At 43.0% G+C, this 19,618-nt stretch overlaps 1 protein-coding gene across 1 annotated transcript; it reads left to right on the top strand.

Moving 5' to 3' along the window:
- Positions 1-205: 205 nt before the first annotated feature.
- Positions 206-1,192, top strand: LOC144774032 (olfactory receptor 52J3-like). Its single transcript, XM_078659067.1, has one exon. The coding sequence runs from the start codon at positions 206-208 to the stop codon at positions 1,190-1,192; it is 987 nt and encodes a 328-aa protein (XP_078515193.1).
- Positions 1,193-19,618: the final 18,426 nt, after the last annotated feature.

Genomic DNA, 19,618 nt, shown 5'->3' with positions numbered 1-19,618 from the left:
TTTAGATGTAAAGCAAAATTGCAACCAGATTGTAAACTACACAGAAAATTCAGTTTTGAGACTTGACATATATGTGTAGTTTGTTGTATTCCTTGAATCATTTACGTGGTTGCAAAGAGTGCAGTATAATAAAATCATGTCTTCTGTTTTCTTTTCCATACCCAGGCATGGCCAGCATTTTCATGACAAGTGATATTTACAAATCATGACACCAGCCAATGACACCAGATTAACACCTTCTTCCTTTATCCTGATGGGCATTCCTGGGCTGGAAGCTTTCCACATCTGGTTTGCTGCCCCACTGTTGGCCATGTATATTGTCACTCTTCTGGGAAACTCCATTGTGCTGTTAGCTGTAAAGACAGTTCTGAATCTTCAGAAGCCCATGTACCTATTCATTTCATTGCTGTCTTGCTGTGACCTGGTGTTATCCTCTTCCATTCTTCCAAAAATACTTAGCAATTTCTTCTTCAACACTGGGGAAATCAATTTCAGTTCCTGCTTCTTCCAGATGTTTCTCATACATACTTTTACTGGAGTGGAATCTGGTGTGCTCACAGCAATGGCTTTCGACCGGTATGTTGCAGTTTGCAAACCACTGAGGTACCCTTCTATAGTAACAAATTCACTCATTACAAAAATAGCAGCAGCTGCACTAGCAAGAGCAGTGGTTACAGTCCTTACACAGTCACTGCTTGCATTAAGACTACCATTCTGTGGCAGATGCATTCCCCATACATTTTGTGAACACATAGCTGTGGTAAAGCTTTCTTGTGCTGACATCACTCTCAATAGTATGTACGGGTTGGCTACTACCCTCACCTTTGGAGCAATGGACCTTTCCTCGATTGCGGTGTCTTACTTTTTGATTCTTCGGGCAGTGCTGCATCTTCCCCGCAAAGACCAATTGAAGGCCTTCAGCACCTGTGTTGCTCATGTTTTTGTGATGTCTCTGTTCTTTATTCCCATCCTTATCTCACTTATTATTCATAGATTCCGTAGCAACATTCCACCGTATGTTCACATCCTTGTGGTAAATGCCTACCTGCTCCTCCCACCAGTGGCAAACCCCATCATTTATGCGCTGAAAATGTCAGAAATCCGACAAGGTGTGCAGCAAATGGTCACAAAAGTACAGACCAGACTTCTTGAGAGGGTGGGCAATTGTTCTAAGAAAACACCGCTTGCTTAATTAAGGTACCAGATAGTCTTTAGAGCTTTAAATGCACATTTTCCTCACATATCTGTTCATTGAAAATGCCAATCGTATCATATGCATCCTGATAATGAACAAGGCAGGAATAGTCGCCTGATAATTGGTTTTCATATTCCGTGGACATGTTGTAGCAGTGCATGTGCATCCCACACATATGTGAATAGGAATATCATATTGAGGCTCCTCTACATTCTAAAATTAATTATGTGAATTAATTAAGGTTACAACATGTGGGCATTTTAATGTCACCTACCACATGCTATTTTATTATTATGCATTGTGTGTCAATAATACAATGGAAAAATTGTTAAATGAACATCACATAGGTCCTGATGAAAGGATCTGAAGCTAATTACACCGGGTGAAATATGCCAATATGAGAGTCCGCAGTGTGGAGTAAATTAATCTTGCATGAGACTGTTTGTTCTACAATTCTGCTTGTTTTTAGTAAGGCAAGATGTGTCAGCAAAGATCATTTTAGACAGAGGTTTTGTATCTGCATGTGTAGAGTGACGTATCAATTGTAATATGTACTTTTAACAATAGCATTATGTTACTCGAGCCATCCGTACTAATGTTCTCCATAATACATGACCTAGACACACAGTCACTTATATTAGCTCACCATCAACTCATGTCCCATCCTAATCAAATTAGTAAGTAAGTAAGAGTTTTATAAAGTGCTCGATTGCTGAGAAGTCTTGGCGCTGGGACAAAGGTGTGATGTGGAACTCAGAAAGGTCAGATCATTACCAAGTGGGAAAGAGCCAGGTTTTCAATAAAGCCCGGAATTTTGTCCGATCAGGTTGGGATCCAATGTAAAGAGGCAGCTTGTTCCAGATCTTGGAAGCTAGATTGGAGAGGCATCTACCTCCCCATTTTGCCTTCTTGATCATTGGGACATTGACCAGTGCCTGATTGGGTGATCTTAGTAAGCATCCATAGGTGTACCATTAGAAAAGTTTGTGATATTCCTTTGGTCCACCTCCATACAAGGTTTTAAGGACCAGACTTAGGGGGTCATTAGGATCGCGGATTTCCCGCATCCTCCGGGCGGGCGGAAGCCACCGCCGGCCCGGAGGATGCGGGAAATCCGCCGCGGATGAATGAAAGACCCACCGCCACATTAGGATGGCTGGTGGGTCTTTGAATCTGTCCGCCGCTTTTCCGCCGCGGTCGCCTTCCGACCGCGGCGGAAAAGCATTAACATGGCTGGCGGTATCTATCAGACACCGCCAGCCATAATATGATGGAGTAAGAAGTATGCTTTTCCACGGCGGCTTTTCCGCCGTGGAAAAGCATACGGACCTTCACTGCGGGGGCCCATTGCGGGCCCCCTGGGTGAAGGGGGGGTGGGAGGTGCACATGGTGGGTACCTATGGTACCCCCCTGCATTTGCGTGGCCAAAGCGGCAGGCACCATCCGGTGCCTGCTGCTTTGTGCACGCAAATGCCGTGCATGCATTTTTAACATTGCGGCGGGTGCAGCCTCAATGTTAATAATAGAGGATGTGACCGCCACCCTGGCGGTCACATCCTAATCTGCATGGAGGGACCGCCGCTGCCCATGCGGACGGTCCCTCGTACTCTATGGTGGCGTACGGACTCAGGTCTGTCCACCATCATAATCGGCCCCATAGTGCCTTGAATTCAATCCGCTCCTTGATTGGGGGCCAGTAGAAATTCCAGATGATATATGATTGTATTTAGGGATTTTCAGTAGGGTCCGGGCTGCGGCTTTCTGCAAAGATTATTGTTTGGTTAACTGCCATTTATCAACCCCTAGGTAAAGGGCGTTGCAGTAGTCAATCCGAGATAACACAAGTGCTACCACAACAGTTTTCCTCAGTTCCATTGGAAGAAACAGTAGAATTTTCCGCAGTATCTTTAACGTGAAGTAACAGGTCGAGGTAATCTGGCTGATATGTCCTGAGAAACTGAGTTTTGTGTCCCAGACAACGCACAGGTCTCTCATTTTGGCCACTAGTGGCCGACAGACTCCTGCCACTGCCATCCACCTAGCAGATTTCCAAATGAGAGAACCGGTGCCGAACAACATAACATGTGTCCAAGGAGGGCTTCTTTAGAATGGGTCTAATGCACCCTTTCTTCCATACTGATGGGAAATCCCCAAACCTTATGGTAGTATTGAAGTAGGGGGGCGAGTAGCGAGCTAATTTCGTTCGACACACCATGAATGATGTGCGGCGGCACGGATCACCCGGAGAGCCAGACTTAATGGTCAGTAGGAGATCGTTCACAGAGTCCAGTGTCACTAGCAAAAAGCTGGTCAAGTAATTAGTGGTTGCTAGCCCCTCCTCCATTTCATGCAAGAGTGTGCTTTGGGGGACCCAGCCTGACCCTTGCAGTTCCCTGTAAATTGTTTGGACTTTTAATCCCAGCAGACCATTGATTGCCAATTTAGACCACAACCACCGAATGGGTGGTGGACAAACTACTACACACAACTCCACATGGTCCTGCAACCTTTTAAATATGGCAGTAGTCAGCATCAGCTACCTGCATGCTAAACGTGAAAAATAAAATGGCTCTGAAATGATTTCATTGCTGTTTTATTTTTCACTATAAAGCGCTGCAGCCGGCAGCTTGCCTGAGTCAGGAAAAAAAGGTGGCGTGTCCTCTGCTGCCAGAGTAGTAGTACTGACTCTTAGGCTGGCCAAACAGATATGCACATTTTTATTTCTCCAAATCAGCTGTTTTTCACAGCCGGGTTGGAGAAAAGCCACAGGCTCCCTGTGCATGAGCAAGCATCAGGCTAGCACAGTCTGGCCAGTCCAGGTGTTTCTGTCATTCTAACATGAGAGCAGTGTCTGGACTGGGTGGGGAGCCTGTACTGAGGTCCATGTACTGCCGGGAGATCGGAGGAGAGCTGGAGAGGAGAGGCAAGGTGGTGTTAGATCAGGTAATTCTTCACTTATGTATTGATGTGCATTTCCCTAACCCACCTCCAACCCCCCACTCCCCAGTAGCCACTCCACTTTCGATTGGTGGTTGTCGCCCCTGACTGTGGTCAATATTTTTAGATATCTTTGCTTGCCTCCTCTTTCTCTTTAGATCTCCACTACATCTTACATTCCTTCTCAGTTTATCACTGCCTTTTGACTATGTTTGTGCTATAAAAGTACCATCTACCTACAAATATGGATAACCTGGATACAAGACTTTAATTACTCACACCACTATTATCCCCACTTTTCTGATGGTTCCACACTCAACAAATATCTTCCTTGGGGACTTCGGTACACCTTCAGATATGACACAACAGTTCAAGAAAATCCCATTCTTGGACTCCTCACCATGTTTGACCTTATTTACTACTTTCCTCTGCTCATCCCACAGGCACCACCCTTGATTGGATGTACGACGCATGGTTTTACCACGCGTACCGTTACAACGCGTTTTTTACAATGCAAGTCGTTACCACGACTTGCGTTGGAGGGGTGCTGACTTAGGAATTTTTTAATTTACTATTCCAACACCAGCCTACGTACAGTAGGGAAGGTGTTGGATAGTAAATTAAATTATTCCTTGTCCTGTAGCGCCCTTCAGTGCAAGTCGTGGTTACGACTTGCGTTGTAAAAGACGCGTTGAAAGGGTGCTGCGGAGTAAAATCCGCGTGGTAAAGGATGTTCCCTCCCTTGATTCATTGTAGCACTTCACAACCTCTTGTTATGAACTTTGCCCAGCCCCCAAATAGGAGCAAATACCTGACCCTCTAAATATCTCTCTGGAACTGCTCTGTTAAGACTTCCTCACACTTGCCAGCCAATAAGAGCTAACATACTCTGGGTATCTATCTTATGCTTTTCTCTTATACTCATGTAAAAATGTTACAGCCGGGAATGCACCCAAACTAATATTGATTAAAATAGACTACCTGTTCAATGATACATCAAACTAATTCCAGAAAAAAGTAACTAGATAACACTTTAGAAACCTTATTGATAACTCCTAAGGTTACAATGGGCCTGGTCCAAAAAGGAAAATTACAATTTTGAGAAAATGTCACTTTTGAATAAGTTTACTACTTTTTTCCTATTTACAAATTCTGAAAGCTACTACTAAAAAACAAAACAAAAAAACAGTAGTAAATCCAGCACCACACATGGCTAAGCACTACATTACCCGCTCACAAAAAAATATGGAGTTAGGAAATGAAAATAAATCCCCATTGGAAATAACGTTGAATTAATTAATTCATTGAAATTTCAAAAATATAAATAAATATAACTTAATGTTGAAACATATAAGAAAAAGAAATAAAAGATATAGAGCACAATTAAAATTTACACTTTAAACGTATACAATTTAACAAGTAACGTAACAATACTTTTATTAAAATACAACTACATTCATTTAAATAAATGCTATACATTACGTTTAATAATTATTAATGCATAATAACTTTTTTGTCTTCAGGTGGGAATTTTTTTTTAATTTAAACGTTAGAAAAAAAAGACTTATTATAGTATGTGTTTATTATCTAAAGATTTAGGCAGAGTCTTCTGGTTGGCCCCATGGCCTACAGTACCATTGTGCTTTGTCTCAGAAGGAGTGGGATCCTTCTCTTGGCAATAAAAAGTGCTCCTACATGTCCCACAATGCAGGAACCACAGACCGCTGATGGGCCACTGGGCTGCAGTAACCTGAGTCTTTGTCTCAGGAGGTGTGGGAACCTTCTTGCTACACTATAAAGCACTGATTTGGGGGGAGGGTGACGCTGTGTTTAGCAATACCTTATGATTTAAAAGTGCCTGCTGCAGAAGTCCTTGACGGTCCAGCATTCAGGCAGCGATAGTAATGTAAAGATAATTCTTTTGATAAACGTTCTGAGAGATCAGAGTTTTGACTAAGGGCAGTTTTGACTCACCATAAAGTAGTGCAGAGGGTTAGTATACCTGCTGTGAAGAACAGATCTGTTTTGTATATGGGTACCTGAGGGGATTAGTAAAGCCAGCCTTTACCAGCACTTTAAAACAAATGAAATGTATGTGAACTAAGGGCCATGGAGAGATGAGTGGCACTTTTGCAGGATGTTAGGGAGGAAGTCCGAAGACGAGATCACGGGGGGGAGCAAATAAGACTGTTGCCCTGGACGCGACCAGCGCTAAAGCCTGCCCTGGGTACAGGTGCCTTTTGGAAGTTGACCAATTCTGCAAGATTTCAGATATCCACTGCCAAGCCACTTCACAATGCTACATAGTTTTAGGCGATAAATGAGGATGTGCTGGAATTGTCACCTCCAGTCTATCTACTCTCTTTTCAGTTTATGGAGGCTGAAGTCATGTCTGCTATTTCAAGAAACACTTCCAACAAAGCCCTTGGCTCGGATGGGGTCCCTCTGCACATATTCAGGCATTCACTAGACCTTTGTGGGACCCTGCTTGCTAGCATTTTTAACTTGGCCTGCAAAACATAACTTCCACAGTCCTGGAGAGCAGATATCATTGTCCTAATTTTTAAGAAGGGCGGTCGAGATGACCCACGCTGCTACTGACCAATTTCCCTGTTATATTCCTCACTGAAAATTATTGGTAGGGTTGTGCTGCATGGATGTATGATGTTACAACGTGATCAAAATGATCACGGTACATCACAACGCATCTTTTACAACGCAAGTCGTTACCACGACTTGCGCTGTAGGGTGCTGGACTTAGGAATAGTAAGATTTACTATTCCAACTCCAGCTTACGAACAGTAGGGTAGGTGTTGGAATAGTAAATCTACTATTCCTTAGTCTAGAGCACCCTCCAGCGCAAGTCGTGGTAATGACTTGCGTTGTAAAAGATGCGTCGTAATGGCACCGCAGTGTTTTGACCGCGTTGTGAAGGATGTTTACCTGCTGCATAGGTTGATGAACTAGGTTGAAGAATGGTCCATCTGGTCAGAGGTGCAATACTGGTTCAATGATGGAGTTTGGACAAATGAACAATGTTTTAACCTCTCTGTGATAATTAGTATATACACTGTAGCTAATAATTGTCCCCATTTATTTTTCTTTCAATGATCTGTCCTGCGCCTTTGATGGTGTAATTAGTACCAAATGGTGGTCCATTTGTTTTGCTTAAGGCTAAGAAGAAGCCTTGGTTATTTTTCTCTGAGCTTCACACTATGACCATTCAGCCTCAGTCCTCTTCAGGGAGACTAGGAAGTGCTCTCATTTTTTTTCCTTAGCTTGTTGTGTCTGACAAGGGTGCGTTTCCTCACCAATATTATTTTGTTATGCATTACCGACTTAGAGGCGCAAAATATTGTGTTTGGTCACAACATGTCGTTAGTCAATAAAAAGCCTCTGCCAGCAATCCTTAATGCTGTCGATGCTTTCCTGATCACTACGGCCCCTATCTACATGAAAAAATTGATTAATACTTCTGTTAATTTTCTAGATTATGGATGATTTGAGTTTTATATGGATTGCGGATGTAGAAATTTGAAAACTAGAGCCTTTCAAGCGTCACCAGCTTGAAAGGCCACACCAGTTCCTGTATTTGGTAACTTTTGATGGTGCTGTCTGTCAAAAAGGAAACAGTCCTTTGCCCAAACTCTAGGCTTTCTATTCAACCTGGTTATGAGTACTGGCCACAAACTGATTCATTGACTTGTGGAAATGTACAATCGTATGTGTTTGCCCATGTTATGTATGGGTCTGGCTTCTGACATTTCATGGATGTGAGTTGTCTCCAGACGGAAGAAAATTGCATCCTGCGATTCCTTTTAGGGATACCTCTGAGTACCTCAAATTCTGCAGTATATGTGGAATAAGGTACAGCGTATATGAAGGCTCAATCAAGCTAGCTCCAATGTTGCTGTGATGTTCTGTGTAGAGTAAACAGTACACCACACTGAAAACAGGATTTTCTTACCTGTGAATTGGGAGCAAAGATCTCCTGGATTTCCTTTATCAGAACAGGTTTGGTCACCCATAATTAACAATCTCCAGAACTGACTAAACATGGGTGAGGCAGATCTTTATAGCTGCTTGGAGGATAGAGAGAAGTGCACTGAATCTCAGAAGACCCTCTAATAGGGATTATGAAGTAATCAAACATTCACTGGCTTGGAACCATATTGAGATCTGGTAATTAATTGCTGGGAACTTTCACTCCTCACCAGATTTGAAATGGGAAGCATTCATTGGCAACTGAGTTTCCATTTGAATCAGTTTGATTCTGCAGTGACCTTTATATGCCTTTTATTACTTTAAAAGGCGCTCTTTTAAATAATGAATTGACAGCACAAAACTAGTCTCTTGATTAATGTGTGCCATTGTAGAAGTATATCTGGTAAAAAGATGGAAGAGGGAAGTCTCACTTCCTCAGCCTTGTAAGGATTGTAATAGTGGCTGCACCAAGGAGGGCAACTTCAGGGGGGTTTGGTGGGTTACACCCCATAATAAATGGATTCAGTACTAAATAGTTGGGTACAGATGCTTTAAGTCGGGTATGGTGCGGTGTTTGCTGGATTTCACTTGGAATTTCTACATACATATGCAGATAGAAGCAGGCACCACACTCTTGTTTCTGTTTTAAAAATTGTTATTTTACAAAAAATTGAGTTAATAGTGCCCCTAGTAATCTGCAGTCCTCTCCCTGCCTACTGTTCTGTAAGGCTCTCCTCTGCCCTTTTCTCATAGAATGTATTTCAACCAATGAGCTTGTTGGGAAATCTGAAAGTCCCCTCCCACACTGTTACTGATCAAGCTACGCCCCTGCTGCTCCACCTATAGGTGCTGTTTGAAGACATGTTTAGGTGTATGCCGGAAGCACATCCCCTGGAGGGAAGGCACACCACCACCATTTGGCAATGCCCCCCAAGTCTCCATAACCACTGTCTCTTACCAGTGCACGGGGTCAGAGCACTTTAAATCACACATATATTGCATGGAGACAATCATACATGTGTAAATCAGTGTATAGGAAATGTTACATAAGACAGAGGCCTACAAGGTGTAGGAGTCACATAGCATCCATTCTGCTGGGCAGTATAGTTTAAGAGTCCTTGGCCTGGAAAAGCAAAGATTCAGAATTGAAGGTGTTACACAATTGTTTGGGATTTCCTTTAATAATAAGAATTGATTTCTACCCAAAGGAACCCGTACCGCGAGATTTTGAAAAGACTGGGTAAAAAACATGCAGCTGTAATGTGTTCCTTGCAATTTGCATGCAGCTCTTTGAGGACAGTTAATAGCTCACTATTCTTATATTCAGATTTTAACTTTTAAACTGCAGGTAACAAAAGGATCTCTCTTATAAAGCGATAACCCATTGACCTATTTATACTGTATGTAGTCTGTGATCGGAATGGGACACATTCTTTGCAGCAGGCATATTAACCCTCTGCGCTGTTATGGGTCAAAACGTTCTCTACCAGACAAAGCTCAGGTCTGTCTACAGGAAAAACATTAATCACTGCAGCTATTGTGACATTTTTATAGATGCTTCAAAATTGCGGGGGCAAAGAACGTGGCATCTGGTGCTTCATAAACAATACACATGGCGCCCCCCACCCCAAGTCAGCACCCGGTGGGTGGTAATGATCGTACCAGCCTAGAGCCGGCCCAGCAATGATGAAACAGAGAGGAAAACAGACAGTGCAAGAGGTTTAGGGAAGGATGTTAACAGCACTATAGAGGGATGAGGGAAAGGTACCCAAGGCCGCAGTGTTCAGGGCCCTCCTGGTGGTAAGGACAGAGAGAGGATGAATCTCTACACACTCTCAGGGGCATGTTTACAATATTTTGGCGCAGGGCAGCTCCACAAGCCATCTAGCTGCGCTGAACTACATCAAAAGAAAATGGCAGAAATGCATCCTATATTTCCTTTCTGCCAGCGCTGACACACAAAGTGCAGCACAGTGCCAGTGCAGCCACCCTTGCACCATTTATGTGTACTGCAGAATGCAGCACAAGTGGAAAGAGGAAAAAACAAGGATAATGTAAACGTTTCTCCTCGTTATGCCTGCTTTGGGAAGGCATTAGTCTTGGCGCTGCCCCAAATTTATGCTATGTTGTAAATCTGGGGCAGTGTAAAAAACCATTGGTTTTTGAGTGGGTACACCCACAGCAACACGCATTGAACGACCCTTCCATGTAGAGTAAGGGTGGATTTGCATGGCCTTGTAAATATGGGCTGGCACACTGCACCTCCGTAGCGTCACAAAAAGTGAAACTCCGGTGGTGTAAAAGTGCCCCAGGGGCCTTGTAAATATGCCCCTCAGTTACGGATGCTAAACAATGCCCATTCCTGGTGGTAATCCAACCACTACATTTCAAATGTAGCTTTTCTTTTTTTTTAATGACATTAACATTTTGTTTTAGAGACTAGTACAGGGGGCGGTTTGCTCAGCTGCAAGGCATTAACCTGTGTAAACACGGCAGAATGGGTGCTGCAAGCACTGTCTTCACTCCCTGAGTGTGAAAAATTCTGGGGCGTGTTGAGATTTTCCATGCTGGGTGAGTGTGCACCACTGCATGTGATGTGCAGTGTGCATGCAAGCACAGCTGTTCATCCGCAGCAGCAGTAGCATGTGATGTGCAACATGCACGCACACCTGGTCACCTGAAGAGGCAGTAAATGCCTTCATTAGTTGGAATATTAAATTCATGCAGACACACTTACTGTATTCAAAGAAGCGGGGCACTGACTTTCATTTTAAGAAGGTTTCTATTGCACTGACGTGACCTAAGAGTATGGCTCATTGTTCCAAATGCTGCTTGGAGTCTGCAGTAGTCATACCATTGGTGAAAACATGTTTATAGTTTTTGGTTAAGTGGGTATGACTTGAGGACAAAGTAGGTGTATAGCATTGTAATTAAGGAGGTATTCGTGTCAATTCATGAGATGGGTTTCACAGCTGTTGATGACATGCCCACAGGACATGGCAATCAGTTTAACCCCTTCGCTGTGGGGCGGATTCCCCCACTGTGCTGGGGGAGGGGGGCGCGCACAGCGCCCCGGTGCTCGTGACGAGCTCAGCTCATCATGAGCCACGGTTCTTGTGTGCTTATGACGAGCTGAGCTCGTCACGGCCACACCCGTTTCCTTAGAACGCTCAGCACAGCAGGGGAATTATTCCCGCGTGCGAGCGCTCTAACGGCCGTGACGAGTTCAGCTTGTCATGAGCACACGAGAACCGTGGCTCATGACGAGCTAATCCCTTCATGAGCATGGGAGGGGTTAATGGTAATTTGACTGATATCATGGCTTCTACCCACTGAGTCAGTAACCCAACTGACAACTAAGATACTAAATTGATATTCATAAGCCCTTAGTGAGCTAAACCTACTTTCAACTTAATTTCTTACTTATAACTCATAAAATAAGCTGTTAATTTTAATTTCCTTATTGGAAAAAGTACATCTATAACTATCTTGATTGTGTATCAAAAACAAGAATGTCAAATATGCATACAATCTTTTTAATATAAACAGAACTCCTTCCTATCCGACATGAATAAATATTAAAATCCATTCCAGTTCCAAAGATTATTTGGGCAAGATGGTGCATGATGATTACTCCAATTTAGAAAACAAAAGGCAGCTCCAATAGGACAGGCATGCAGCTGAAAGCTGATATACATTACAACATATTTAACTTACCCACACCACTAATACAATGTTCAAGTTAACTCCCCCCGCCCTTAATCTTCTAACGGAACATGAACAAAGCCCTAACAAACCATGCATGTCATTTTATTTGCCCTGCATTCATACAACTCTCAACCTTCACTCCCTTTTGCACCCCTTGCCAGGGAATGGCCAACCCTCAACCATTGCATCTCATTTCTTGATCCCTCTGCTTTTCTGCCATACAGGAAAAAACACTAAAAAGACATGTTTCCTTTCCCCCCCAACTGCTTTGGTATCACTGTGGACAGGTCTCTTGACTGCCCTCCTAACAGCCTCTCTGAATAGGTAATTATTCCATTGCCCTAATGAAACTCAACTTGAAATTGACAGCATTTTCACCAAGCAATCTCTTATGTTTGGTGATGCAGTGACTCTATGGTCTGATGAGTGGTGGCCCTTAGAACTGGGACCAGCTCCCATCCCAAAGCAGACCGTGAAAAACTTAGGAGTGTTATTCGATCAATCCCTGACATTCAAAGATCATGTCAACCAAGTTGCCGGTACTTGCTTCAGGGCCATTGGGCTATTGCGAAGAGTTTTTCCTTATCTCTCCGACAACCATAGAAAAACCCTAGTCCAGGCATTAGTCATCAGTAGATTGGACTACTGCAATGGCCTCGTTTTATCCACCAATGAAGGCCAACTTAACAAATTACAAGTAGTCCAAAATACGGCGGCAAGGTTAGTCCTCAACGTACCATCTAGGACCCCCTCCCGTCCACTACTGGCTGAACTTCATTGGCTACCAGTGCGACAACGCACCAAGTTTAAAATCTTATGTACAATTCATAAATGTTTGTCAGGAAATGGCCCAAAATATCTCACAAAAGCTTTTCTACCCTATGTCCCAGGTCGCTCATTACGCTCTAGTAACCTTCAGTTATTACAGGTCCCCAAAATAAAGAAATCCCGACAAGGAGGTCGTGCTCTGGCTCATGCTGGGCCAGCTCTTTGGAACTCCCTTCCCCTCACATTAAAATGCATAACCAACCATCTGTCCTTTCGAAAATCCCTTAAAACCTACCTTTTCAACAGCAGTTAATCTCCCCCCATGACACAGCTATTATATGTAATGACTTGGCACAGCACATGTTTCCTTCTGTATGGAAAAGCGCGGAGATACCCCTTCGGGGGTCTATTCATGCGCTATATAAGCACATAAAATAAAATAAAATAAAATGTCAATCAAATGAAGTTCATTCCCCATGAAATACAAATGAACCCTATCTGGTGATATAATATGAAATATTCTCTTTTAATATCCCCCTTGCTCAACCACACCTAAATCCCCTACCTTGGCAAAACCTATGTATCTCTCTGTTAACCTTCAATCTTGCTCTATCTACCGCACAGTATTTTACTACCCCACGCTAGACCCTTCTTGCCACCAGTGCTGCCCAAAAAGCAAATCCTCGAGACCACATTCTCCCAAGTATTTCTGCAAGCAACCCCAAACCAGATAACTGCACCAAATAATTTCCCCCAAGGTGGAGCAGGAGAATGTCCGGCTATGGTTTTCGAGAAACTAGATTATATAACCATGGCAGTAATTGACCCCCTTTCATGCCCCCTGTATCCAACCACTCAATCCAGCTCTCTGCAGAGCTGAAACCTGAATTCTTACTAAAAGGGTGAGTCTTCAGTTGTTTTGCAGCCCATTTTACAAATGAGTGGCCAATAATCCAAACACAGATAACCTCTTGACCATGGTCCACCTATGCATCCAATAAGGAAAAATGTTATTGTAAAGCTCTGGCTTGTATAATATTTCAATATCCCTGATATAGCATAAAGACCAGCTGGATGACCATCTCCACAGCCTCTTGACCTCCTCCATCGAGATACTAAGCCTGGCGGCCTCAGATGCATCATCAATCCAAAAAGAGTGAGTACAGAAATCCATAGGTCTCTCCCACAACATCAAAATCACTTTTCTCATCACAGCTAACAGTTCAGAGGCTAATAGCATATTTCTATTTTAAGACAAAACACAAAACTGAACAGAGTTCCCTTAAAGTCCTTAAAGTTGTGCCATGTTTGAACTGGACACACCTTATTTTCTATCCCATGCAAAACAACCCTTGATCCTCCACCCTTTTGATATGTCTTACATTTCTTTGGAAAGATATGCAATGTATTCCCTTGAACTTTGACACCCTCTACACCCTCAAATCCACATCCAAACATGTACCAGACAAGTCTGAAACAAGTAAGGCTCCGAAAAACAGCCACAACATGCAAAATTGAAACAACCTTACTTCAAAAACTGACTAACATACCTCTTGCCGGCCTCGTAACAATTTAACTAATCTCAAAGTTGTCGCTGAGTCTCTCTTCTGATCTGTCGTAAGGTTACCTTAGGGCCCACTCTAAATCTCTATTTTAGTTTCAAATTTGAACTTACCTGCTTATAAATAAGTGACTGTTTACATGTTTTACACTTATACGATAATATACTAAGAAGTAGTTGCACATACACTTAATTTCTTAATAGGTTGTCCGGTTGGAGACAGCTCTGGGCTTACAGAACAATCATGGCATCAGCTATGCACCTTTGCCACAGTGCGATTGGCACAGTGCTTTTATTATATAAACAGCCAAAGAACCACTTTCAGGAGAGGAGCACTTCGACTGGGATTATCCTGAAATGAGACACACTGTGACTGAGGTGCAGCCCTGCTGACTCTGAACTCTATCCTAAAAAGGACTGTAGTCTGCTCTACATCAGAACGGCTACCTGATACATCATACCCAGATACGGGGGTGAGTCTATCCCACTAGATCTGGCAGAGGGTATTCCCTCTAATCTCTCGATAGTCGAGGTAGTATTATTTAGAAATATAATCAACCAATAAAGCTATCATGGTTGCAATGTTTCTTATTTTCACCCATTTACATAATACTGGTTGCAATGCTTTGCTTCATCTGCCTAATAATTGCAATGCACGCTTCCTATACAAGATGACGATTGTTTCAATAAATGTTTGAAAATCCAATTCATGTGTTTCTGTGTTTACCTTAGAAATCCAAAAGTAAGCAAAAGGATAGACCTGCTTCCACGATTTCCTTGTGGAATAAGCGTGGTTGTGTTTGAGGTTGCTAAAACCATCTGGTACCCTGGTAAGGTTAGGGGTTCAGATGGGACACTGTGAGCTATCTAGGAAGTTAGGGCTTCATTTTTTGATGATATGTGTTACCCGAGTCCCCATATTTTGATGTTTATGTTTTCCAGATATACAGTCCTACTTAAATCAAAGGAACCATATAACAGATCCACCCTCTTCTGTTCTTTTGACCAACCTTCCAGAATCCTTCTCCTCACTTTCCCCGCATCAGGAGTGTAAACCAAAAGAATTTCCTATAGAAACTGATCCCTACCATGCTCCCTGCATTTTTGGTGGCAGAAATGCCTCTGGAAACATTACTCATGAGGAATCTCACAAAATCCTGTCATCTGTCCGTCATATCACTTGTCCCTTGACCTCCCTTACCTGCATCGCTACTCATAAACTCAACCCAAGCTTGCTTATTAGCCGTCCTGCTACTGCTTACAATGGAGTTCCCGACCAATTGTATTACCCTCAATCACCCAGGTCTCATATCTCCGGTGGTACCTCGAACTTGTGCAGAACTGCTCCATTTGCCAAACCATCGAATCTCTGCATCTGTGAAAGAGATAAAGCACCTGAATGTTATTGTTCACCCGGCACGTGTTTGGCTCCAAATACATTGTTGAATATTAAACAACCGAGCATGAATAACTGTAATAACTTAAGTAATTTTTTATCTTTCGTTAACTAATCATTCACTAAAGCTACTACTGTGCTGTTGCTAACATTAAAATTAACCAACTTATTTGCCAGATCCATACCCATAAAGCCAGGGCTACAAGCAGTGAAAAAAATGCAAAATGTTTCAACGTTCAGTATTCCAAGTGTCTCGCCAATGCTCTGAACACCACTTTCCCTATCAAACCCAACAGCATCCACCACACCCGAAAAAATGTCAATCCTATAATAAAATCCTCAAATGACCATATTGTAACTCCTTTAAAAGCTCTCAAAAACGTCCTTTACACTTTAAGATCTGATCTTAGTGCTGCTGAAACTCAGTTCCTATGATGGGGAAGCTGAACCCCTGCCATGGCAAAACCAATATGCCAACAAAACGATCTGCCTGCTCTCACCAACCTACAAGCGAAAGTAAGATGACCCAACAACTTCTGCATCAGATTTAACTGCCAATGGCTTCATTCACCAACTGAAGGATTTCTCGTATTTTTGTCACAAGTACCCTGGCTTCCCTGCGAAGAGTATCAAGTTCAATACCCAGAAAAATTAAAACCTTGTTCGGGCCTTCTGTTTTCCCTGATGCTAAAGGGACCCCAATCCCAATAGCTAAGATCTGAACATTTTGTAAAGTAGAAGTACAAGTCCCTGTCCCGCACCCTGTTGCGATGTCAACGGATGCAAATTCCACTGTTGTGTCCTCTTTTGCAATAAAGTCATTTACTGAAGAGCCATCAGACCAAGACAAATGATGAATCAGTCTAAATTCTCAGGTGTTTTCTTGGGCAAAATCTGCAAAGGCAAAATCATTAGATCTGGCGGAGGATGATAATCAAATGGGCCAGCAATGCAACCTTCAGTCACCTCTTTTCCCAATTTATCACCCACCATCTGAGGCATTTTTCTGGTGTATCCCAAACTGTCAGTAAATTGTCTTTCCGATAGGCCCTGATAGCCCAGTCTGAATCCTTCTCCAAATGTCCATTCTAGCAACTAAGCATTTTCCCACTGTGGATAAAATTCCAATGAGCCATACAAGGCCTCCAACATAACTGCTGTAAAGGACTTTGCGATGAGATTTAGGGTGCCGTCCTGCCCACTGCATTTCACACTGTGACCATGACTTGCTTGTTCCTCAAAACATTGTAAGACTGCATGCTTACCCCCACATTTTGCAAATTTTTGTTTATACTTACATGAGTTTCAGGGGCAATGTCCCTTGTTAAAGCTCCAACATGCTTCTGTGTGGGGTGTTGAAAACCTGCCCCAGCAGCCCACTTACCCCAGGGATGGCCTACCAAGAAAGGGCTTATATTGCACCTCTGGCAGCATAAAGTGTGGTGCGTGTTGGGTACATCATTGGAGCCATGCTCATTATCAACCTCTCCCCAAGGCCTATTGGACGACAAACTCAGGCTAACTCCATACTCCTCATCATAATGCAACCACACATATCATCCAAAATACATGTGAGCTTTTGTATAATATCTCTGCATTTAAAAATGGATACCGACCTATCTGGGAATTTGTAAAAAAACGCACATTTACGAGTGTCAATGGTTGTGGCGCTCTACCTTTTCTCACCAATACCTATGCCTCCTATTTTGACCCTTCCTTAGATTGTATATCCCTGTGTAGTAGCTTAAACCCATCCACAAAATGACCTTTACTTATTTTTTTCTTTGTTTGGTAAAGATGAGCTTCCAGTGGCATAGCCAACCCCATATAAGGCAACTGAAAATGTCTGCCTTTTCTTTACCGTATTTCTCTGTCTATTGACTGCAGTTTCTGCTGAGTTCCTGGCCTGATGGGACCTACCTGTAGACTTACGACATTTCTTACTCTGTTCCTGGGCTTCTGAGCCAGCTACGTCCAGCATAACCTCCGTACTTACCTCTTTGTCCGCAACATCCAAACTCAACACTTTATGAACTTTTGTTATGTTTGTGGCTTTTTCCTCAGAGCCCCAGCAATTATACCAACTCATCTTACCTACATTTAAATGCCGTTGGGAGCTAGCCTGTTGCCTGCCACGTGTTCCTCCCACTCCTCCATGCATCTTCTCCCTGGTCTCGAAGGTTGTATGCATTTTGCTACTAGGCATCTGAAAAAACATCACTCCCAGACACGTTATTTGATCTCATCTGTGCCTTATCCCAAATCTCACCTACTCCTGCCTGCAGCTTCACACCAATGAGGAATGTTCCCTTTTTCATCTTTTTCCCCCTCATAATCCAATTCCAATACTTTTTCCACGGACAAAACACATTAGCATCCATACTCTTGCCAGGTCTCCAACCATCTTCCACACACCATCATATAATTTCCAATCTGTTTTTGACACACCTCCAGCTCTACCGGTTCTTTGTTCATCCCCCATGTCAGGAGAGACACACTAGACCTCTCTCACTCTTTTGGCCCGAACAGGCTGCATTTACCTGACCGGGTGGTGTAAAGTATGCCAGGGGTCTGTATCCAGCATTCTCCCTGCAGTGTCCTTAAGGTCACCCCAACCTGATGGGACATGTATCCTGTCCTCTGAAAACTGCCACACTGATACCCTTTGTGCTTTCCAGGAATCAAAACAAATCTGCTTGCCCCTGTATGACATGTTACTGCTCTACTCTGTTCCTGCTCTTGTGCCTCATCTGGAAACGAAAGTAAATCAGCCTGTTCAAAATCTGGCTCATGCATACTCCCCTTTGCACTCATGTTTACAGTAAGTTTTTGTCATACCTAACTGCAGCAGCCCAATATTCCTTTCCATCTGGGCACTCATGCACAACCTGTTGGTTTTCTATAAGCATGTCAGGCGCACATTCATGCCCACCCTGTCCTTCTGCTTCTCAAACAACATGCATGTCCGGTGGGGCCAACACCACCCGCCGCAGCCAGGGCTAGGCAGCCACTTTCCCTTGCTACAGGGAGGGTGAGCCCGCCCTCATGCTGGCAGTACCTCATCAATGAAGACACTTTATGGTAAAGAGTCTTCGTGTGAAAAAGTGCTTACACCACGCTGAACAACATGCCCCTCCCCTGCTCTTCAAAGGCCCGATAGTATTAGTATGCACTAATACAAAACGGGTTATCACTTCTACTTATGTCCCAAACCTATACGACATATTGTATCTTATTAATACTACTTGCAATAACCTTAGTACTGGGGTGGGAAATAAATTCCACCAACCATCCCAAGTAGGATTTGGTGTTCCCTAACATGATTTTTGGTTGTTACGAGGGCATCTGGCAAGATTTTCTCAACGCAGGCGGTTTACGGCAGATAGTGACCTACACAGTCAGGAAGCTGCCACTGGAGTGGAGCATCAGCTCGAGAAGCAGCACCCTCTGGTGGATGCATTGTGGCATACGCTCAATTTTTAATCTATATATCAATACAACATGCCTAATTCCACTCATTTGCGGAACTCAGTGGAACTCTGAAAGTTCTGCCCACCCCTACTTCTTACCTTAAAATCAATGAAAACAAGTATTTCTAGGGTACCATGTGTAAATATCCAACAGGTCTCAAAGCCATTTTCTGTATTAAAGTCACTAATTCTTTAAATTAATGATGTCCTTACAAGCGTTATACTCATATAACCTACAGGGCAAAGGCCGATGTAATCTGTATTCCCAGAAAATGACTCTTATAAGTATCTATGTTAAAACATATTGCATATTTCGTACCTCTCAAAGTTCAATCACTGACGATTCTGATAATTATAAGTGTCACCATATTATGCCTTTTCCATTAAATCCATGTAATCGCTGTCATAACTTTCAATTTCTACAAAATCACTGCCAAATCATTCACAGCTGATGTATTATCATCCTAAAAGATTATCCACCCAAATTACATTACCATTTTTCGTTTCACAAACTAACCATCCTTATAAAGTCCCTACAAGCAGCAAGTATTTATCAACGCATGTCATCCTTCACGAGCTCTTAACTACAACACATGTCA

This window comes from Lissotriton helveticus, chromosome 8, assembly GCF_964261635.1.
Source record: "Lissotriton helveticus chromosome 8, aLisHel1.1, whole genome shotgun sequence".
NCBI lineage: Eukaryota > Metazoa > Chordata > Amphibia > Caudata > Salamandridae > Lissotriton > Lissotriton helveticus.
Note: the sequence above shows the minus strand (reverse complement) of the source record. Positions and strands in the feature narration are given on the sequence as shown.

Coding starts and splice junctions, on each gene's coding strand:
- LOC144774032 (XM_078659067.1), top strand. CDS start 206: ATGACACCAGCCAATGACACCAGATTAACACCTTCTTCCTTTATCCTG.